Here is an 18,260-nt window from a genome sequence, read left to right on the forward strand (position 1 = left end):
GCCACCACTACTGAGAGGATATAATTGCCTGCTCTCAGTTCTTGAGTTCTTTCAAGTCAGGCGGCGAATATTTTTACTTGGGCAAATCCGAGCCCCGTCTCGAATTCTTGGCATTTCATTTTCCGCAATTCGGCAAACCTTCCACAATCGTTTGACACTTATGTGTCGGCTTCAGCCTTGTAGAAGGAACGAATCACTTAGGGAATGACGGCTATCACTGCAGGTCCCAACTACCAAGTAGAGTTTTTTACTCGATATACTCAGCTACCATTTGTGGCAGACATGACATTGTTCGAAAATGATAGCAGGTGTATTGGACAGCGATTTTGCTCCTCCAAACTCGTCTTGGTCAGTCACACTCCTTTGACCTGGCTTGTAGATTGTGACGTTCGCCTTGTCCTAGCCATCCATATCTGGTCATTCGCTACTGGGTATGTGTTTCCGGATATAAAATTTGTATTCTTGTGTCAAATGGGGCGCAACTTGAAAGCTCTCGCTCTACCAACCAGTTACACTCCTGAGGGCCTCTTTATAGACGATTTGAAAGCCTTTTCGCTGTGCAGAGCAATCTTGAGGGACGTCGTTATCTATGGAAGCTTTCCAATGCTGATGCAAAACAAGATCAGACCGGTCAATTCCAAGCCAATTGTTTTCAGCCCATCACAGAAGACACAGTCCTTCAGAGGAATCAGTCCAAGTCAGCACCCTACGGTGAAATCTAAGGTCGACGGACTCGCCATATAATGACATGATGCCGAATCCAACATTACTACTCCCAAAGTTAACCTCAATTTCTTGATGACTGCATGATCAAGACCACAGTTCTGAAGACGACCCATCCTCATTGGCCCATGATTTTGCGTATAGTAGCGCCACTACCAATGCTGCGATAGTCAAGGTGAAAGGAAAGCCGGAGAGCCACGTGACAAGCACTCCGTGACGTTGATATTGTGTCTGTACAAGATCAGCTGTGTGTTTGGACCAAAAAAAAAAAAAAAAAAGGCAGCCTGAGTAATGCCTTGATGCACAACACTATCAACGACCCAAGATTGAGCAGAGCGAAAAATACGGAAATTTCCAAGAAGACAATCGTTGGCTGCATCCAAGTTGTTGTTGGCCACGCAGGATGAATATTCCCCGACGTATCCTCGTGTCGAGACCTTTTCCAAATGCCGCTATCGTTTAGGTACGTACTTGCGTCGGATCTACGAACCCTGTGGGGACATTTTGCGAAGGCGTTGTACTTGAAGTCGAAGGACAAGAGAGGGCTGCAATACAGGCATATCGCGTAGGTAGGCCCCGCGACCGTGCTAGGGTGTTTAGTCGGCTTCTGGGTGATGTTGGCGCAATATTTACTAGACTCCTGGAGTGTATTGCGGGAAGATATGTTCTTCGCAGTCGCGGGACCGTGTTTGGCGTTTGTGGTGTGGAGATTGATTGTGGCTATGGCGAGTTTGAAGTAGGGTTTGGTGTATTTTTCTCGGACAGCTCCAAGCTATAGGTGGAAGCGACATAGGCCGTCATGTAGTTAGATTGTCATCTATCGAACCCGCCCATCGTGTTCTGAAGCCACTATTCCGTCATAATTACCATTCTTGATGAATAGATTACAGTGGAAAGGTTGAGCTTATTGCCACTGCGGACAACTAAAACCCTCCTGTACATTGTCTGAGACGATGGAGATTCAGATCCTGGGCTTTCCAGATGCTTCTCTTCGTATAGATCATATATGGGACGAGTATTTTAGAAAATCACCAATCCTGCTGAGAAAAACTTGGTGCCTCGATACGTTTCACCATAGCCACCCACGAAAGAAACTATGCAACCCTTTATGCTCTCAGTGGTTGATGCCTTACACTGTCAGATTGTGTGCCAGATTTGGCATCTTTAGCCCCCGCAACTGTCCTGCCGTGACTGGTCCTGCCGTAAGTCCTTTGGTGAAATTCTGGAGGAAGGCAGTGGTACAAGGGCCCTTGCAATTCCGTGTTCATCTTTCCAATGCTGTGAGCTTATCCGATCCAACCATCATGAGAACTTTGATACACATTCGCTTGAAACATCAAGCAATCGCAATAAGACTTATCAGAAAAATTCGGGCTGATGACCAGTCATGCTTCGGAAGATTGGCTCAAAAATATCATGATGTTGACAACGCAAGGTGGAAATCTCTACGAGGGTTCAACCGTCCAGTTTTACTCCGAGACACCATTGGCTGAAACCATGTGTATCAAGCTTTATGGTCGTTTTCAAATGGACGTACCTCGTTTCTACGTTCTTGTCGCACTAATATAACATGGTGGTGGTCTAGAGTCGGTGAGACCTGGGGTTGGACACCCGCCTCAAATGCACGTACTCCCATAACCTCACGTTGGAAAAGGCTTGTGCTTACCACTTTGACCGGGCAGATGTTGCTGTGGCGTGCAAGGACAGGAACTGTCCCGTCTTCCCAGTCCGCTGAGATTTGAGATATGCGTACGACAACCGGGAATTCAGCTTGTATATGGACGCTGAGATCTTGTTGTCATTCCTTGGAACAGGGTGGCACATTCTGTAGGACAATCATCCAGACGTTGTGGGGTTAGCCTTACGTGCGGCTCAATTGACTGCTGCTCTTGATCAAAGCCACCGTTCCGCTGAAGGCTACCGTCCTCTATATCAGATCGGTCTGCTTGGTACAATCTTCCAACGCATCCTGTACTAGTTGAATCCATCAAAGGACGCCCCAATAAACGAGCGTGAAAACCAAAATTCTATCTTTGACATTAGCCGGCTAGCGACCCAGACTTATGGTCACGAAGTCCTGCTTCCCGCTGCAGGGGCCTATAATACTAGATTGCGACTAGGTAAGGAACTTCGCGAGGTCCTATCAGCGTTTGACAGAACCGAAGAGTGCAGCTCAGGAACTTACTCCGAGCTGGTTCTTTGTGCTGTTGTCATGGGTGCCATAGCATCTGAGTCGACCCATTATAAGCCGTGGACTTTGAAGAAGACGAATCAACTGATTATCACTGCAGGAGGCAGATTAAGTGTGATAGTCGAAGCACTTATTCTCTTGTTAATAGTCTGGTCCTCTGCAAGTCTGACACCTTCGAAAGACTTGTAATTTCTTGTTCCTTTTTGAAAATGCCGAGTTGAAATTCCCAGAACCGCTCGCACAGTGCCAGTCGCTGAACGAGGTACAGTGCCTTTGTCGCACGGCCTCTAAGCTCGGAGTTCCCCTGCAGAGGGGAGGTTCCTGGCCTCGCCACCAATCAAAATGTAAAAGAATGTTGGAGAAAATTTCTTTGCTCCATCAGTCATACCCATGTGGATACCTTGAATCCTTGCCGAAAGGATTCAAGTGGTCCTGGTTCGCTAACAACAGGCCTCTCTCACGGAAAAATCCCTCATAATGTCCAAAACGGAAAAAGGGCTGCCAACGGGGGTGTGTGGGGAGCTAGGCGAGTAGGATTCTCCTCCGCAGTAAGATTATTCGTGTTCTGCTTCCTCAGTATCATCATCAACATTGAAAAGAATACATATATCCACTTTTTCTTCACCCTCATTGCTTTTTCCTTTGGATCTGCCTTGTCTGTAGCCTCAAGAGAATGAATACAGAAGACCATGGCTCCCATCACAGCAATTTGTTAGGAGAAGGTTCACATCACAATCAGAACGAGGTGCCTGGAGGAAATAGCAGTTGCGCTTCGAGGTATGAGACCTCCTTTGGCATTGTAACACCATGACCATGTGGCAGTTGTTGACGCTTTTCTCAGGATTTTGAGTTTGTGCGAAAGATTCATATTGAATAACGAGATAATGACATGCTTGTCAGGTCGACTCCGCCTTTTCCCAACTCGTTCCGAAATATTTGATGTTGCTAGACGATGGCGACCTGCACTACACTCGCAGGAAGCAGATGACCAACTCTCTCCATCGCCAACAGGGTTCTTTCCCACGATCCGTGCAATTGCACTGTGCTCATGGCTGAACGTCCTCCTGGTTGTTGTGCCCGTGGCGGTGGCCAGCTACCTAGTCAAGGCGAACAAGACCGTGGTTTTCACGACCAACGTAATATCAGTCATTCCACTTTCGGCGTTGCTTACCTTTGCAACCGAGAACTTAGCACGAAGCTCAGGAGATGCCTTGGGTGCCCTACTCAACGTAACGTTTGGGAATCTGGTTGAAATTGTCATTTTGTCAGTCGTATCCAGTCAATTATATGTTTGACCTGCTAACCATCAATAGTCTGTAAGTCATTCCATAGTGATTTGATGATAGTTGACGGTTCCAGTGCCGCTTTGTACCATAACCAATTCGACGTGGTCCAGGCGTCCATCCTGGGTTCAATCCTTGTAAATCTGCTTCTCATTCTGGGGACAGCTATTCTTGCTGGAAGCTTTTATTATCAGGAACAGGCCCACAATAAAGACGAGGCCCAAGCACTTGCATGCCTACTCAGTGTGTCCGTGTTTAGCCTACTTATACCGGTGAGTTCTTCTCCAATGAGGTGGACCCGCTAGGGCGCTGATGATGGCAGAACGCATTTTATCACTCTATCGAGGATGCAAAAGACGCAGGAACAGCTGTCTTGACTCTAAGCCGAGCGTCCTCAATAACTTTACTAGCTACTTACTTGCTTTATATCTTCTTTCAGATCAGAAGATCTATCGTCATTCGTGTGCCGAATCATCCTGCTGCTGCCCATGACCCGGCGCCTATGTCACGTCGCACTCATGATGGGAGGTCTTCTCTATCATTGCTCCTCCCACGCTCAATCCGATTTCAGGATGAGGAGAATGGCGACGATCATTCTCTCAGCGAGGGTTTTCGAAAGGACAGCTTGGAGCTTGGCTCTATTGATGTTTCGGAACGATCGGAAATTGAGGTTGAAGAGAACGGCATCTCTTTCCAAGTCGATGAGGCCAGTGATAATGAGGACTTGCCGTCAGCAAGGAAGACGCCGGAATTGCAACCTGATAAGAAGACGACACCGAAAAATTCCATATATCAGCATCCCCGTTGCGGCCGTCGACCTGTCTCCCAAAGTTCATCCCGGCGGGGTGTAAGTCAAGAGTCCATGTATCGTTCTGGGACCAGTCAAATGTCGATTGCTGGCTCTACCACCAGTCTTCCACGTTTATTGCTCGGAAACCCGGTCTCGGATCAAGACCCCAGAAGCGAAGTGGATGTACCCCAGAATCCGACCTTGATAATTGGACGCAAAACATCGATGTGTCTGCTTGTGGTCTCGTCACTCCTTGTGGCTGTATGCGCAGAATTTATGGTCAACACGCTCGACGACATAGTCTCGTCTGGGCCCTTCACTCAGTCATTCATCGGTCTCATCATTCTGCCAATTGCAGGCAACTGTGCTGAACACATTACAGCCACCACGGTTGCTACCAAGGGCAAGTTTGACCTTGCGATCGGGGTGTCTATTGGTTCATCCGTTCAGATTTCCCTCTTTGTGACTCCTCTAGTGGTGATCGCGGGATGGATAATAGGTAGGGAGATGACATTATTCTTTGGTCTCTTTGAGACTGTGGCGTTGTTCGCAACCACATTCCTGGTGAACTTTTTGATCCTAAATGGCAGGACCAATTTGTTGGAGGGAAGTTTGCTATGTGCCTGCTATTTTATTATTGGGGTTGGAGCATATGTCTTCCCAACGCCAAAGGATCAGATGTAGCAGAGAGGAGGTGACGATATGCAACAATCGAGGAATTTGGGGAGAAATGATCAAATTGAACAAACATGGTCTACGACTGACCAGTGTTCAGACAAGGATTCATTGGAAAATGAAGAAGAATGGCTATGGATTCAGGATGCTGCTGATCCCAGGGAGATATCCTGCAGCCACGTATCCCCGATAGATAAGAGGTACGAATTGTTTCAAGGGGATAAATAAGAGCACTCGCAAGGCTGCCAGTTGGGGTCACATGACTTGCTGCTGAGTAACCACCGGCATCATCCGAGCTTCCCTTCTTCGTCCTTCCTCTTTCGAAGCTTACACCATTGTCTACTACGACCCTGCTCTGATGCCGTTGATAAGGGAATCCCAAGTACAAGATTGCATTTTCACTGCTTGTCCAGTTTTCGGAAGATCATTTCTCGGACACGAATCCTAGCCCCCTCGTATGTGTCAGCCCGGCGAGGGTGATCCCAAGTACCCGTGAACAATAGGTTTATTCCTCTCCGACGATTCTTTTTATGACATGGACTATCCATTTTCGGCCTTCACGGTAATGATGGAAACGAAGCCTAGTCAGATGCCCACAACTTTGACCTTATCTTTCCTGTTCCTTGCTTTTTGTACCCCGCATGGTGTTGGGTACCCGCCAAGGTAACACTACTATCGTCCTAGCAAGATGCGCACTTCAACCTATCCCTCTATCGGAAGTTACGGATACGTCGTGGCGAGAAAGCTCTGTTATCAACCCTGCCGATGAACGAGATACGGCCTCCCAGTGAACCTTGGATCTGAGCCATTGATTCCTTTGTCAAAAGCTTTCTAACTCAAGCTCCGAAAAGCTCCAGCCAAGCTCCAAGACCTTCATTCTGCAAAAGACTGTCCCAAATCGGGGTATTATCTGTCCCACTCACGTCTTTGGCTTTCGATGCAGAGCTTTGACACGACCCATTCCGATCTGGAATCCCGGTCTACAAAGCAATCCTTGTTCTTCTTCTCCTACCCCCCAAAAAAAGAGTTGTTGACGATCACTCCACGTGGAGTTACATCCCTCAACGGTCAAGGAAGCCTCTAACAGGCTCACTAATGGATCTAAAGCATGCATTCCTTCATCGGCTTCCATCGCCTGAAGCCTATATCGGTCGTCCTGACAGCTATCATGCAACCATCGCTTAAAGGGACCCAATCGCGAGAGTTATGTTGATCCGCTGGTAAGTGATCGTGGATTTGAAGTAACGCCAACCCGCTTTTGCTCAAACTTTATATGTAGCTGGTAGCTGCACCTTTACTCCAACGTCCACTCACCAGAGTATAATCTGTGACAAGGACATGATGTTTCAACAGTGGACGAATATCCTACTTTTTGGAAGCTTCTTGCTAGCCACCGTTTCAGGCCGCCATCGAGATGTCGCTCAAAGAAGAGGTTTTACACCGCAGGCACTGGAAGATTTGCGAGCCAGGTCATTATATGGCCGAACTACCCCACCTTCCGAAAGACAGTATTACACCAATGATACCAAGAGTAAGTTTGACACAATATTTCAATGTCCAAACCTAAGGTTGCTGTGAATCTGACGCTGTGATATTGCAGAATACTTCGTGGAATCCTTGCCCGATATCCCTCAAAGCTTCATGACGGAAATGTACAGCGGAGTCATTCCTCTGAATATGTCTGATGACAGTCGGGGACTATTTTTTGTCTTTCAACCTCGAGTCGGAAACCCTGTTGAAGAAATTACCGTCTGGTTCAATGGTGGGCCAGGTAGGGATTCCCGGGGGGAATTTCGACGCATGTGCAATCTCTGATTCCAATATTCAGGCTGCAGCTCTCTGGAAGGATTCTTCCAAGAAAACGGACTGATTCAGTGGAGCTGGGGTCAATACTCTCCTCAAATCAATCCTTATTCTTGGGTCAATTTAACCAACATGCTTTGGGTCGAATATCCAGTGGGTGTGGGATTTTCTCCAGGGAAACCGACCGCCACAAATGAAGAAGAACCGGCTGAGGAGTTTGTCCAATTCTTCAGGAACTTCCAGGTACGAAAGCTCCGTTTGGGGATAAAAATCTCAATTGATGAGAAGACAATAGGAAATTTTCAACATCAGCGACTACAAGATTTACGTCACGGGAGAGAGCTATGCCGGACGATATGTTCCATACGTCGCCAATGCAATGCTGGATCAAAATGACATCACTCACTTCAATGTTTCCGGTAAATCACTATACCACACGCAAGCCTCGGGCCATAACCCTTCTAACGTTTCCTCCAAGGCGCTCTCGTCTACGACCCGTGCATCGGGTCATTCGACTACGCCAACGCTCTCTCCGTATACCCCTTCGTCGAGCAAAACAACAACATCCTCGGCTTCAACCAGTCGTTCCTCTCCATGCTCGCCAAACGTGACCAACAGTGCGGTTATGCCCAATACCGCCAGGAGTTCCTGCACTTTCCGCCAAATGGGACCCAGCCACCATTGTATCTCAACACCACCGCGGATCCCGACTGCGACACCTGGGACATGGTCTACATTAACGCATACGGCGTCAACCCATGCTTCAATGTCTACGAGCCGAACCTGCAGTGTCCGTTACTCTCAGACCCTTTGGGCTTTCCCACCGACTTGATCTACTCGTACCCCGGTCTGCCTCCTTACTTCAACCGGACGGATGTGAAGAAGGCGATGCACGCGCCCCTGACGACAGATTGGGAATTGTGTACTGGACCGGTCTTCGTGGGGGATGGCGGACCAGAGGGTTATGATGACCTGAGCCCGGATCCATTGCAGGGCGTCCTGCCTCGAGTCATCGAAGCCACTAATCGTGTCCTGATGTATGTTTCTTTCCCCTTTCCCATTCAGCCACCTCCCTTTTCCCTTCCTCTCCTTTCCACCGAAGTATGACTGACGGATTGCAGCTCTAATGGCGCACTGGACCTCGATATCCTCACCAATGGCACCATGCTCGCGATCCAAAACATGACCTGGAACGGCAAGATGGGGTTCCAATCCCAACCATCCAAGCCCATCATCATCAAGCTTCTGGACCTCCAATACCAGGAAGTCTTTGACTCAAGCGGCTTCGAGGGCCTCGACGACTACCAGGGCGTCATGGGCGTGCAACATTACGAGCGCGGCTTGATGTGGGCGGAAACGTATCTGAGTGGACATATGCAGCCGCAGTTCCAGCCTAGGAGCACCTACCGACATCTGCAGTGGTTGTTGGGCAGGATTGATGCACTTTGAAAGTACAGCTGGTCAGATGAGGGTGTCAGTGTCGATTGATAGGGACATTCACAAAGGAACTTGCGAGCCAGGAGAGGAAGAAAAGGGGGAGAGGGGGGATAAAGTCTACAGTTGATGATAACATGACGGCTTTCCATAATGATAAACCGTCGATTGCCCAATGGATCGGAGCTGTACAAGGCCTTAAGGTATGCGCCAGGAGGGATGGGGATTCCTCTACGATTAATTATCAAGTCAGGGCAATGGAATGGACATGGATGCCAATAACAACGCCCAAGCTCGATGCCGGATAAACGTTGGGTATCCTCCCCTGTGCAATTTCCCCACCAGGCCGATGATCTTAATCAAAGCCATAACTACCTTTCGCACTGAACGGTGCAGAACCTGACACTACTCAAATGTGTACTTTTGCACAATGGATCGGCGCAAAGAACACAGGATCACGGCCTTTGGTAAAGCCTGATAGCCGCCAGCCCCACCTCTGCCATCTCCCCACACAGTCGGAGCTCATGCGGCCTGATACAGTGTCAGTGTCCACCCCGAGATATATCTCTCCGCACTTCTCCTCGCTGTCCAGAAGTTCCTCTCAAGAAAGTGTTACTCGACCTGAGCCCCCATGTACTTTCTTCTGGAAGCATACTCGCAGAGAGCGGCCTCGAGCGGCGTCCACCATGGGACATCAAAGACGTTAATAACATCATTCCAAACCCGGATATTGATACGAAGACAAGGGTTCACTGTTAGGCCGACTCCTCGAGAGCAAGCAAACCTCTCTACACAGAAAGAATCGCAGCATAATCGGAGTTCGTCCAAGGTATTCAAGAGCGCAGACGATGCCATCGCAGATCTGCAGGATGGGACTACGATATTGAGCGCTGGTTTTGGACTCTGTGGAGTGGCAGGTATGTAAATACTGCCAGCAAAATGTATTAAACCTCTTTTAGACGTCGCCATGAGTACTTCCGGGGTCTAATATCTTGGCTACAGAGACTCTCATCGACGCAATTCGGAAGAAAGGCACTCAAAATCTCACCGTCGTCTCTAACAATGCCGGAGCTGGAGAACATGGACTTGCCAAACTCACTTCCACGGGACAGATTTCTCGCATGGTGGTCTCTTTTATCGGAAACAACAAGTCACTTGGTAAGCAATATCACGACGGCCAAGTGGCCATTGAACTATGTCCGCAAGGCACGATTGCCGAACGTCTTCGTGCCGCTGGCGCCGGGATCCCTGCCTTCTTCACAGCGACGGGTGCTCGCACCTTGATCGAAACAGGTGGTATTCCCGTCCGTCTCGGCCCAAAGGATCAACAGACAGACAAACACGAGATCGTGGAACCCGGTCGGCCGCGCGAAACACGCATCTTCGACGGACGCACATATATGATGGAGACAGCGCTGAAGGGCGACGTGGCGATCGTGCGGGCATGGAAAGTCGACGAAGCCGGGAACTGTATCTTCCGTTCCACGACCAAGACGTACGGTGTGCTCATGCCCAAGGCCGCGAAACTAGCGATTGTCGAGGCAGAGAATATCTTACCCATCGGATCCCTGGACCCAGATCACGTCGATCTTCCAGGCATATACATCGACCGCATCTGTCCGGCGACATCGGACAAGCATATCGAGAAACTCGTCCTGGCGTCACATTCCGAGGACCCGGCAGCAGAGCAAACCGACGATGCCGTGAAGCGGAACCGTATCGCCCGCCGCGCTGCCAAGGAGTTGAAAGATGGATTCTACGTCAATCTGGGCGTGGGAATTCCGACGCTGGCGCCATCGTTTTTGCCCCCTTCCACGAAAGTCTGGTTACAATCGGAGAACGGAATCATCGGGATGGGTCCATATCCTCCCTCTCGTGATGCCGCGGATCCTGATACTATCAACGCCGGTAAAGAGGCGGTCACACTCGTCCCGGGTGCATCAACCTTTGACTCGGCTGAATCTTTCGGTATGATCCGCGGCGGGCACGTTGATGTCTCTCTCCTCGGTGCCCTCCAAGTCTCTGCGTCAGGGGATCTTGCCAACTATATCATTCCCGGCAAAGCATTCAACGGTATGGGCGGCGCGATGGATCTGGTCAGTAATCCGGACCAGACGAAGATTATTGTCTGTACATACCACGCCGACAAAGATGGCCGGAGTAAAATCGTGGATACGTGCGGTCTGCCGCTCACGGGCAAGAGCGTCGTAAGTACGATCATTACCGAGCTCGCGGTATTTCAAGTCGATCGGAAGGGAGGGAAGGGACTTCTGTTAACGGAGACGGCGGAGGGTGTCACTGTTGATATGGTCAGGAAGAAGACGAGCGCCAAGTTCACCGTGGCAGACCATGTGGCGATCATGGAGTAAGGGACGGGAGACACTATTTCTATCAGGAAGAGGTTGTCTTTGCTACTCCACGCAGCCTTCTCGAGATACAAATAGTGTCAAACTTCTTGAATTGAAAGAGTGCTCTGGTTCTCCTAATGAGTGTAGGATAGAGCCCATCTATATGTCTATCCAATGAGCGTACGTCACCATTGTTGCCTGTCGATGGTGATACAGCCATTTGAGTGAGTGTTGCAAAATATCCCAGTCTGTCGTGAACGATTGGTCACCATTTCTTCAACAACGACTCCCTCAGCCAACCCATCACGATGCGCAGTCAATGGCACCATATTTATTTCCCGTACTATCCCACCAACTAGACTCGATCTTGGGAGCATCACAGGCCCAAGATGCGGTCAGCGTCCATTTAAGATTTCCATTTGTACCACCGCAGTAAACGTCCGATAATGCTTCGCAGCCTGGGAATTCCTCCAGATTGTCCCAGAGCCAGCCACAGGTCTGAGGAATGTTTGGCACACCGGAGGTTGTAACCACATAAGAGTTCACTAGGGTGTATGTCGCATCGCAATGTGCGGCGGAAACGTATTTGATAAGAGCTGCTAGAGTCGCTAGACTAGACATTGTAATAGGTGTGCACTTCATATTGAGAGGTTTGTAAAGACTTTCGAGCTGTATTAAGGATGATTGTTGCTGGTAAAGGTATTCAAGACAATGCCATCACTTTGACCTTTTATATATACATGTCGGACTCTGCAGTAGCTTCTGTTTCTTGCAACATTTCTGCTTCAAGCTAATACTACCTAGGTAAGCCATGAGATATATCACAGAAGATGCCCAGAAAATTTGTTGGATAAGTCGTATTACTTGCCGGAAGAAGCTAATGGAATAGAAAAGTAGGTGGTCCATAAACTGGATCCAATGGCGGTGGTGTTTCATCGGATCTAGTTCATGAACTACAGTATGTCGAGTGTGATCAATGGAGCTTCTCTGGGTGGTCTATAGACTGGATCTGATGCGTGGATCATGTCGAGTAGGGTGGCCCCCGGGCATATGGTCCACAGACTGGATCCGAGGGCGGTGCGGCAAGGGGAGTGTCCACGTGGTCATGTGATAATGCCAAGCCATGTGCTTACGTGATTGGCTCGACAGTAGTTAGCCGAATTTGGTGCCCCGATCCATTCCCTAGTTAACATCGATCACAATGCGAGTGCAACACCCAAGCGAGTGCTACACTCAATTTTTCACCATTCGCAGAATTCGCAACGAAATATCTCAGCCATTGGAAAATATCTCAATGCCAAATTTGAAACCATGATATCTCTCGTTGATTTCATTGGATCCTGGAATTTTGGTGGAATGGGAGTTGTGATTATGAGGGTCTATGGGGATCTATAAAGTTCTGGGTATTACTATATAGAATTGGTTAAGATATTTCGTTACGAATTTCGCAGATTTTGGGTGAGCAGTTGAGTGTTGCATTCGCATATAATCTACGTTATACTTATAATAAACTAACGAAGTTGACCACGAATGCCTTCTCCTCAAGAGGAGTCGTGACATCGAGAATCCCCGTGTTCTACGGTGCTCTGATGCCCTGCCATCACAGAGCAACAGAGCATCTCAGGTCGTCTGGTGGGGTCTCTTGGCCTAGTTCACTCATAGGGCTAGACAAGTCACTGGCTGCTGGGCCCTGAGCTTGTAAATGAAGGTCGTAGGAGAGGAAGAGCTAATACTATTCCATACGAAGGTTGCGATACAGGGAACAGTTGCCTAGCTCATCTGAGGAAATCTGAAATTTGGTTTAGAGATAAGCGAACGCAGTGTTTGGCAGGACGAACGTCCCCATTCGTCCTAGTCCTTGAGGGCCAAAATGAAGCCCTCTAATTGGTTAGCCTCAGGATCTAGTCACGTGACATGTTGCTTGGCATTGTCACGTGAGCCTATTGGCTTGGCAATATTGCAACTTGCACCGTTCGTATCGTAACGCACAGTCTATCATAGCAGAAAAAAGTAGCATTCTTGTAAAGATCGGCGGGTACGTTCTCGGAGAGTTCGGGCATCTCATTGCAGATAATAAGGGATGCGGCCCAATTGAACAATTGATGGTGCTGCAAACGAAGATGATCTCGACTCCGGACGCCACTAGGGCCCTTATGATGTCTACATTCATCAAATTTGTCAAGCTATTTCCCGAGATCAAACCCCAATTATTGCAGAAGTTCCAATTCTACAGCCATTCGCCTGATTCCGAACTGCAGCAAAGGGCTTGCGAATACAATACCTTGCGGTTGCGACGATGCCAACAGACGATCTGCTGCGGACCATTTGCGACGAAATGCCGCCATTCTCTGAGAGAAAGCCTCGATCCTGCTTCCGAGACCCCACAAGAAAAGTGTGGGCATCCGTGAGCGAAGGACGTGGCTCGTTGGCGGAAAGGACACCAACGCCGACAAGCAAGAAATACTTCTGGCTCAGCCGATGGGTCGTAAGCGGACGTTCACCACCATTGTCAATGGCCGTGCCAAACCAAGTGCCAATGGCACAGAATCCGGACATGCTGGTGGAATACAGAATGGAGTAACCGGTGCATCAGAGGACCTTGAAGGTCTGGATATGAATGGCCACACCGAAAATGTGACAGTGCCCAACTAGCCAGCGCAGCTCATTTATCGCCGGACTGGGAGATTGGGTACGAACAGATGTACTTTTCTAATAGAGGCGTCCTCTATGAAGACCCTCAGATCCAGGTTGGTATGTGAGCAGAATACCGTGGACATTTGGGTGTGATCAAGCTCTACTTCACCAACAAAGCATCATCTGCCATCGGATCATTTACAACCACTCTCGACAATAAATCCGCACCAGCTCTGAAAATTGACACAAAGAGTCTACCGGAGTCGCATGTTGAAGCTGACTTTCAAGTTCAAGAAACCATAGTATGTACGTCAGTAGCCCCTTTTTCGGAACCACCTAAGATCCGAATATCATATCTTGCCGGCGCGCTTCAGGGGTATGCCCTGGAACTCCCAATCCTGGCTCATCGATTCATGGACCCTTCGGAACTCTCGTCAGAAGACTTTTTCAAGCGCTGGCGTCAATTTGGCGCAGGGCCGCTGGGAGCACAGAGTACTTTTAGCCTCAAGACCCGGCGACAGAGATGAGTGACAATCAGAGGCTTACTGACTCGATGACAGATGTTCCGCTTGACCATTCGTGCGACGCAGGATACAATACCAGAAATATTGCTAGCAATGACGCAGGAACGACTTGCCAGGGGACCTTGAAGAATGATCAGTCGTGGTCATAACTTGACTTCTCCGAACTACGGGGTAACGACAGCGAGGATTTTGCACCCGCACTAAGTAGTGTAGGTGAGGTTGATTTGTGCATGTCTGCCAGAGTCCACGTTGTCAACGGCATTATCCTGAGTTTCTAGTGGACATATATATCTTTCATGGTGTCTGAAGTATATTGGCATCTTGGCTCCGAATATCAGATCATCGTTTCCCTCTGTGCATTCAGGAATACATCCGTCTCATCGTGCGTCCCTGCCACGGATTCAAGTGAGGGCTCGTAGAAACAGCAGCAAACGCTACTTGTTAGCTATATTTGTTGCCTACGAGGGGAGGCTCCGCCGGTCCGCTAGAAAATGTACAATGCCCTACAGTGGCACTTCCTTTGTGCATGGTGGCACCCCATTGGAGCTCTCGCATCGAGAGAGGCACGCTGGAGTCCGTGTCCCGCTCGCTCACGTCCGGATGGCATGCAGCGCTGATGATAAGGCTGCAATTTGGGCCAGGCGGCGGACCGGTATCGGGCAAAGGCCGCAGCGCCAGCAGTGCACAGGCTAGCACCAGCGTACTGCCCAGGGCGATGGCCAGGATGATGGCGATGCACGAGTATCCGGCCGTGGTGATGGAGTGCTCGGGATCGTCGTCGCCGAAGAAGTCGAACATGCGGACCCGGACGAGGAAGATGGACTGCGAAATCAGCCAGTGCAGCGTCCCCGAAGCGACCAGCAGCGGAATCGCGTATCTGTAGGGGAGCTGCAGATAGAAGGTCGAGCGCTGGGGGCATTGGGGACGGCTGACACGCAGGGTCTGGCGGGTCGTACCGAAACTGGACCACTCACTCGACAGCGTCATGGTGGTGAACAGGGCGTTGTAGAGCAGGTAAATGCTCGACACGATCAGTTGGGGCAAGTTGACGAGCAGCACGTAGCCGACGAGGCTGTTGTTCGCGCCGATACTGCCACCGAGTCGCACAAGCGTGTCGGCAGAGACGGACCCCAAGCCCATTTTGGCCAGCGCCGACAATGACACTGGCAATCTGAGCCATTTGAGACCCGCGATGCCTTGGCCCAGAAGATAGCCTGTCGCACCGAGGGCGGCTGTGGAAAGGATCGCGAAGATGACCCAGCGTGCGGGACTTGCGGAATGGAAGAAGAATCGACGTCGAGCTTTATAGACGGCGGGCCTGTGCAGTCGTGATGTCCGGTAATGGCTGAGGTTGGCGGGGATGTCGTCCCTGGACATCAGACATAGTCCGTGGGTTGTGCCGTCTTCGGCGTCCAGGAAGGAAGCCACGGCGTCGCCGACCGTCATGAGGTTGCGGTCGCTGAGCATGCGCGTGGCGAGAAGCATGGCTACACCTTTGGCCAGGTTGCAGCAGATTACGACAATCAGGATCGCCAGGCTGAATTGCATTTGGCAGCGCTCCTCCACCGGCTGGCTCAGACAGTAGTCTACGGGATAGTCGGCTATGCTCCAGGTCCCTGCTTCGCCAATCACGTCTTGGACGTTGCATCGTGGCTGGTCGCTGAAGTGGAGGCCGTTGTATTTGGGTAGGAAGATGCATATCCAGCCCAGAGGATCGAAGGCTGGTCGGTCGCGATCGTATGGATGGCTCTCGGTCCAAGTCACGAGGGAGCCGTCGTTGTAGGTGTTATTCGCCGTGATTACGAACAGGTTGCGCCGGTTCGTCAGGATGGAGTTGCGGTACGCGTCCATACAGTCCGCGTTGGACAGGCGGTCTAGGCCGGACACGTTGTCCTGAAGTTGTGTGAAGGGGTAGTCTGACGGGAGCGACTGAAAGGATGGGTTGCTGAACGTCCCGTTTTGATTGCTAGGCAGCACATACAGGTCGTTAGGTCGGGTGCTGTTGAAGGCGGCGCCACTTTCGAATCCATGTGTGACAACGGCCACGGCGTAGCCGTTGGCTGATATGACCTTGAAAATGACGGAGTTGTAGCTGAAATCCGGTGGTTGTTAGGATGGGTACTTGCTATGTCCTGTGGATTAGGAGGAACTCACAGTAGGTGTAAAGGAACCGAGGATATTCCCAGTACAATCAATAGCTTGACTCGCTTCTTGTCGATGCGGGCGAGATTTCTGAGGCTTGGGATACCAATGTCCAACCAATCGCCTCGTGCATGGGCTTTGTCGACTTCTCCGCGATCTGGCGCTGCGAGACATTGCATGGCGTAATTGCTAGCACCAAGCAAGGCGGTGCTCAGCACGTTGATAAGCAGATGAATGTACAGACTGTAGTCGGAGATTCTGGAGCATTGACCTTCTGAAAGGGTACCTACTCCGCTGTGCATGTGCCCATGGATCAAGGCCCAGATTCCAAATGCGATATTGATCACCAGGACGATTACAACAGCACATATGGCGACAGGGAAACCTCTTCGCCATCCTGAGCGGTTTGATGGTGATTGTCCTAATGTAAGTAGGCGAGACTTCGACTCGACTATTTCATGGTCCTCCTCTAATTGTTCGGTGAGGGAGACTTTGCCCCTGCGATATCTAAGCATAAGCCGGACACGGTGGAAGAGCTGGATTGAGGTTCAGAAATACCTGTTATCAGTTCCTTTCAATGAAATCCATTCTGGGACCTGCCCATCCTGATGATACCCCATGAGACGACGGGCTGTGAAGATACACGCAGTGTATGAAAGAAAAACTCATTTTGTGGGGGGGGGGAGGCGGTTTTGGGTGCACAATGGACTCTTGTTATCGGTCCATAATCTCAGGCAACATGGTGTGTATTGGGCGCTTTGAGGAACAATCGATGGCTGTGACAAGGAGCGTCGTTAGGTGAAAGCTACAAAGTAGCTATCTTATACCAGCCTTGAAGTTGGTGAAAGACGTCTGGCCCACCAACAAAGCCCTAGAGTCGCATCAGGGCCTCAACGGGCGATGAAGCCACCGGCGCGTGCAGCACAGACATTTGAAGAAAAGCGGATTAAGCACACCGAGCAAGGATCATTTGGTCGCTCGCTGTTTGACGAGGCCAATAATGTCAATTCCCGGCCCCCAAAGGGGGTGTGTCTGTACATGATCGCTGCTCCTGTTTCAGCCGAGCCAAGTAATTCGATTGTAGCAGGAAACGATGGCCTGTTTCAAAAGTGTAAGCGTGTGTGTGTGTGTGTGTGTATCAAGACCGAGCCTAGGGCCGGCAGCGATGAGAGGTGGTACAAAACCGTATATGGCCTCTGGTTCGAATTTTGGCAACTTCAATCCTTCCACCGAAAGGTCCCAATCAGATTGAGCGACCTTCGGCTGGCCACCTTATGCCACTTTATCAGTGCGCCCTCTACTATTCTCCTGCCAGCAAGAACGGACGGGAGGAAAACCTAACACCGAAAGGGGCATTGGTCATGATCATAAAGCTTGATGACCTTGAATCGAACTTTGATGCTAAGATTCAAATTTGAGGGCTGCAAGTTTCTCGCTTCATACAACTGGACTAATGCAGAGGAGCCGACGATTTTCGTCCCAGGTTTGGTACACCTCATTATAATTGATAATAGAGTCAATACTGTCAAAATTCCCATGTTTCTCTGAATCAGAGAAAAGGAAGTGCCTATACTATCCGTTTGCAACTAGGTTCAAAGCAAAGTTCTGCATAGGGAACTGCTTTACCTCTAAACGGCTGGTACGGGACGACTCCAGATCGGATGAAAGACTCCCGAAAGAAGACCAGACCGTTTCCGTCGAGGAGAATCCATG

At 49.9% G+C, this 18,260-nt stretch overlaps 6 protein-coding genes across 6 annotated transcripts; 4 read left to right on the plus strand and 2 right to left on the minus strand.

Annotated features, from left to right (window-relative positions):
• Positions 1 to 3,798: 3,798 nt before the first annotated feature.
• Positions 3,799 to 5,671, plus strand: Z518_08402 (calcium/proton exchanger; the record flags this gene model as incomplete). The annotated part of the gene is made up of 3 exons (XM_013414143.1): positions 3,799 to 4,178; positions 4,274 to 4,469; positions 4,520 to 5,671. The coding sequence occupies 3 exons, from the start codon at positions 3,799 to 3,801 to the stop codon at positions 5,669 to 5,671; spliced, it is 1,728 nt and encodes a 575-aa protein (XP_013269597.1).
• Positions 5,672 to 7,003: 1,332 nt separating this feature from the next.
• Positions 7,004 to 8,914, plus strand: Z518_08403 (uncharacterized protein; the record flags this gene model as incomplete). Its single annotated transcript, XM_013414144.1, has 6 exons — positions 7,004 to 7,193; positions 7,263 to 7,433; positions 7,491 to 7,708; positions 7,761 to 7,884; positions 7,944 to 8,502; positions 8,587 to 8,914. The coding sequence occupies 6 exons, from the start codon at positions 7,004 to 7,006 to the stop codon at positions 8,912 to 8,914; spliced, it is 1,590 nt and encodes a 529-aa protein (XP_013269598.1).
• Positions 8,915 to 9,530: 616 nt separating this feature from the next.
• Z518_08404 (uncharacterized protein) lies at positions 9,531 to 11,268 on the plus strand (the record flags this gene model as incomplete). Its single annotated transcript, XM_013414145.1, has 2 exons — positions 9,531 to 9,816; positions 9,902 to 11,268. The coding sequence occupies 2 exons, from the start codon at positions 9,531 to 9,533 to the stop codon at positions 11,266 to 11,268; spliced, it is 1,653 nt and encodes a 550-aa protein (XP_013269599.1).
• Positions 11,269 to 11,550: 282 nt separating this feature from the next.
• Z518_08405 (uncharacterized protein) lies at positions 11,551 to 11,868 on the minus strand (the record flags this gene model as incomplete). Its single annotated transcript, XM_013414146.1, has 1 exon — positions 11,551 to 11,868. The coding sequence occupies one exon, from the start codon at positions 11,866 to 11,868 to the stop codon at positions 11,551 to 11,553; it is 318 nt and encodes a 105-aa protein (XP_013269600.1).
• A 1,857-nt stretch (positions 11,869 to 13,725) lies between these two features.
• On the plus strand, positions 13,726 to 14,408 carry Z518_08406 (uncharacterized protein; the record flags this gene model as incomplete). Its single annotated transcript, XM_013414147.1, has 3 exons — positions 13,726 to 13,852; positions 13,900 to 13,998; positions 14,059 to 14,408. The coding sequence occupies 3 exons, from the start codon at positions 13,726 to 13,728 to the stop codon at positions 14,406 to 14,408; spliced, it is 576 nt and encodes a 191-aa protein (XP_013269601.1).
• A 438-nt stretch (positions 14,409 to 14,846) lies between these two features.
• On the minus strand, positions 14,847 to 17,167 carry Z518_08407 (uncharacterized protein; the record flags this gene model as incomplete). The annotated part of the gene is made up of 3 exons (XM_013414148.1): positions 14,847 to 16,497; positions 16,560 to 17,045; positions 17,106 to 17,167. The coding sequence occupies 3 exons, from the start codon at positions 17,165 to 17,167 to the stop codon at positions 14,847 to 14,849; spliced, it is 2,199 nt and encodes a 732-aa protein (XP_013269602.1).
• Positions 17,168 to 18,260: the final 1,093 nt, after the last annotated feature.

Source organism: Rhinocladiella mackenziei (genome assembly GCF_000835555.1).
Source record: "Rhinocladiella mackenziei CBS 650.93 unplaced genomic scaffold supercont1.6, whole genome shotgun sequence".
In the NCBI taxonomy this organism is placed as follows: Eukaryota; Fungi; Ascomycota; class Eurotiomycetes; order Chaetothyriales; family Herpotrichiellaceae; genus Rhinocladiella; species Rhinocladiella mackenziei.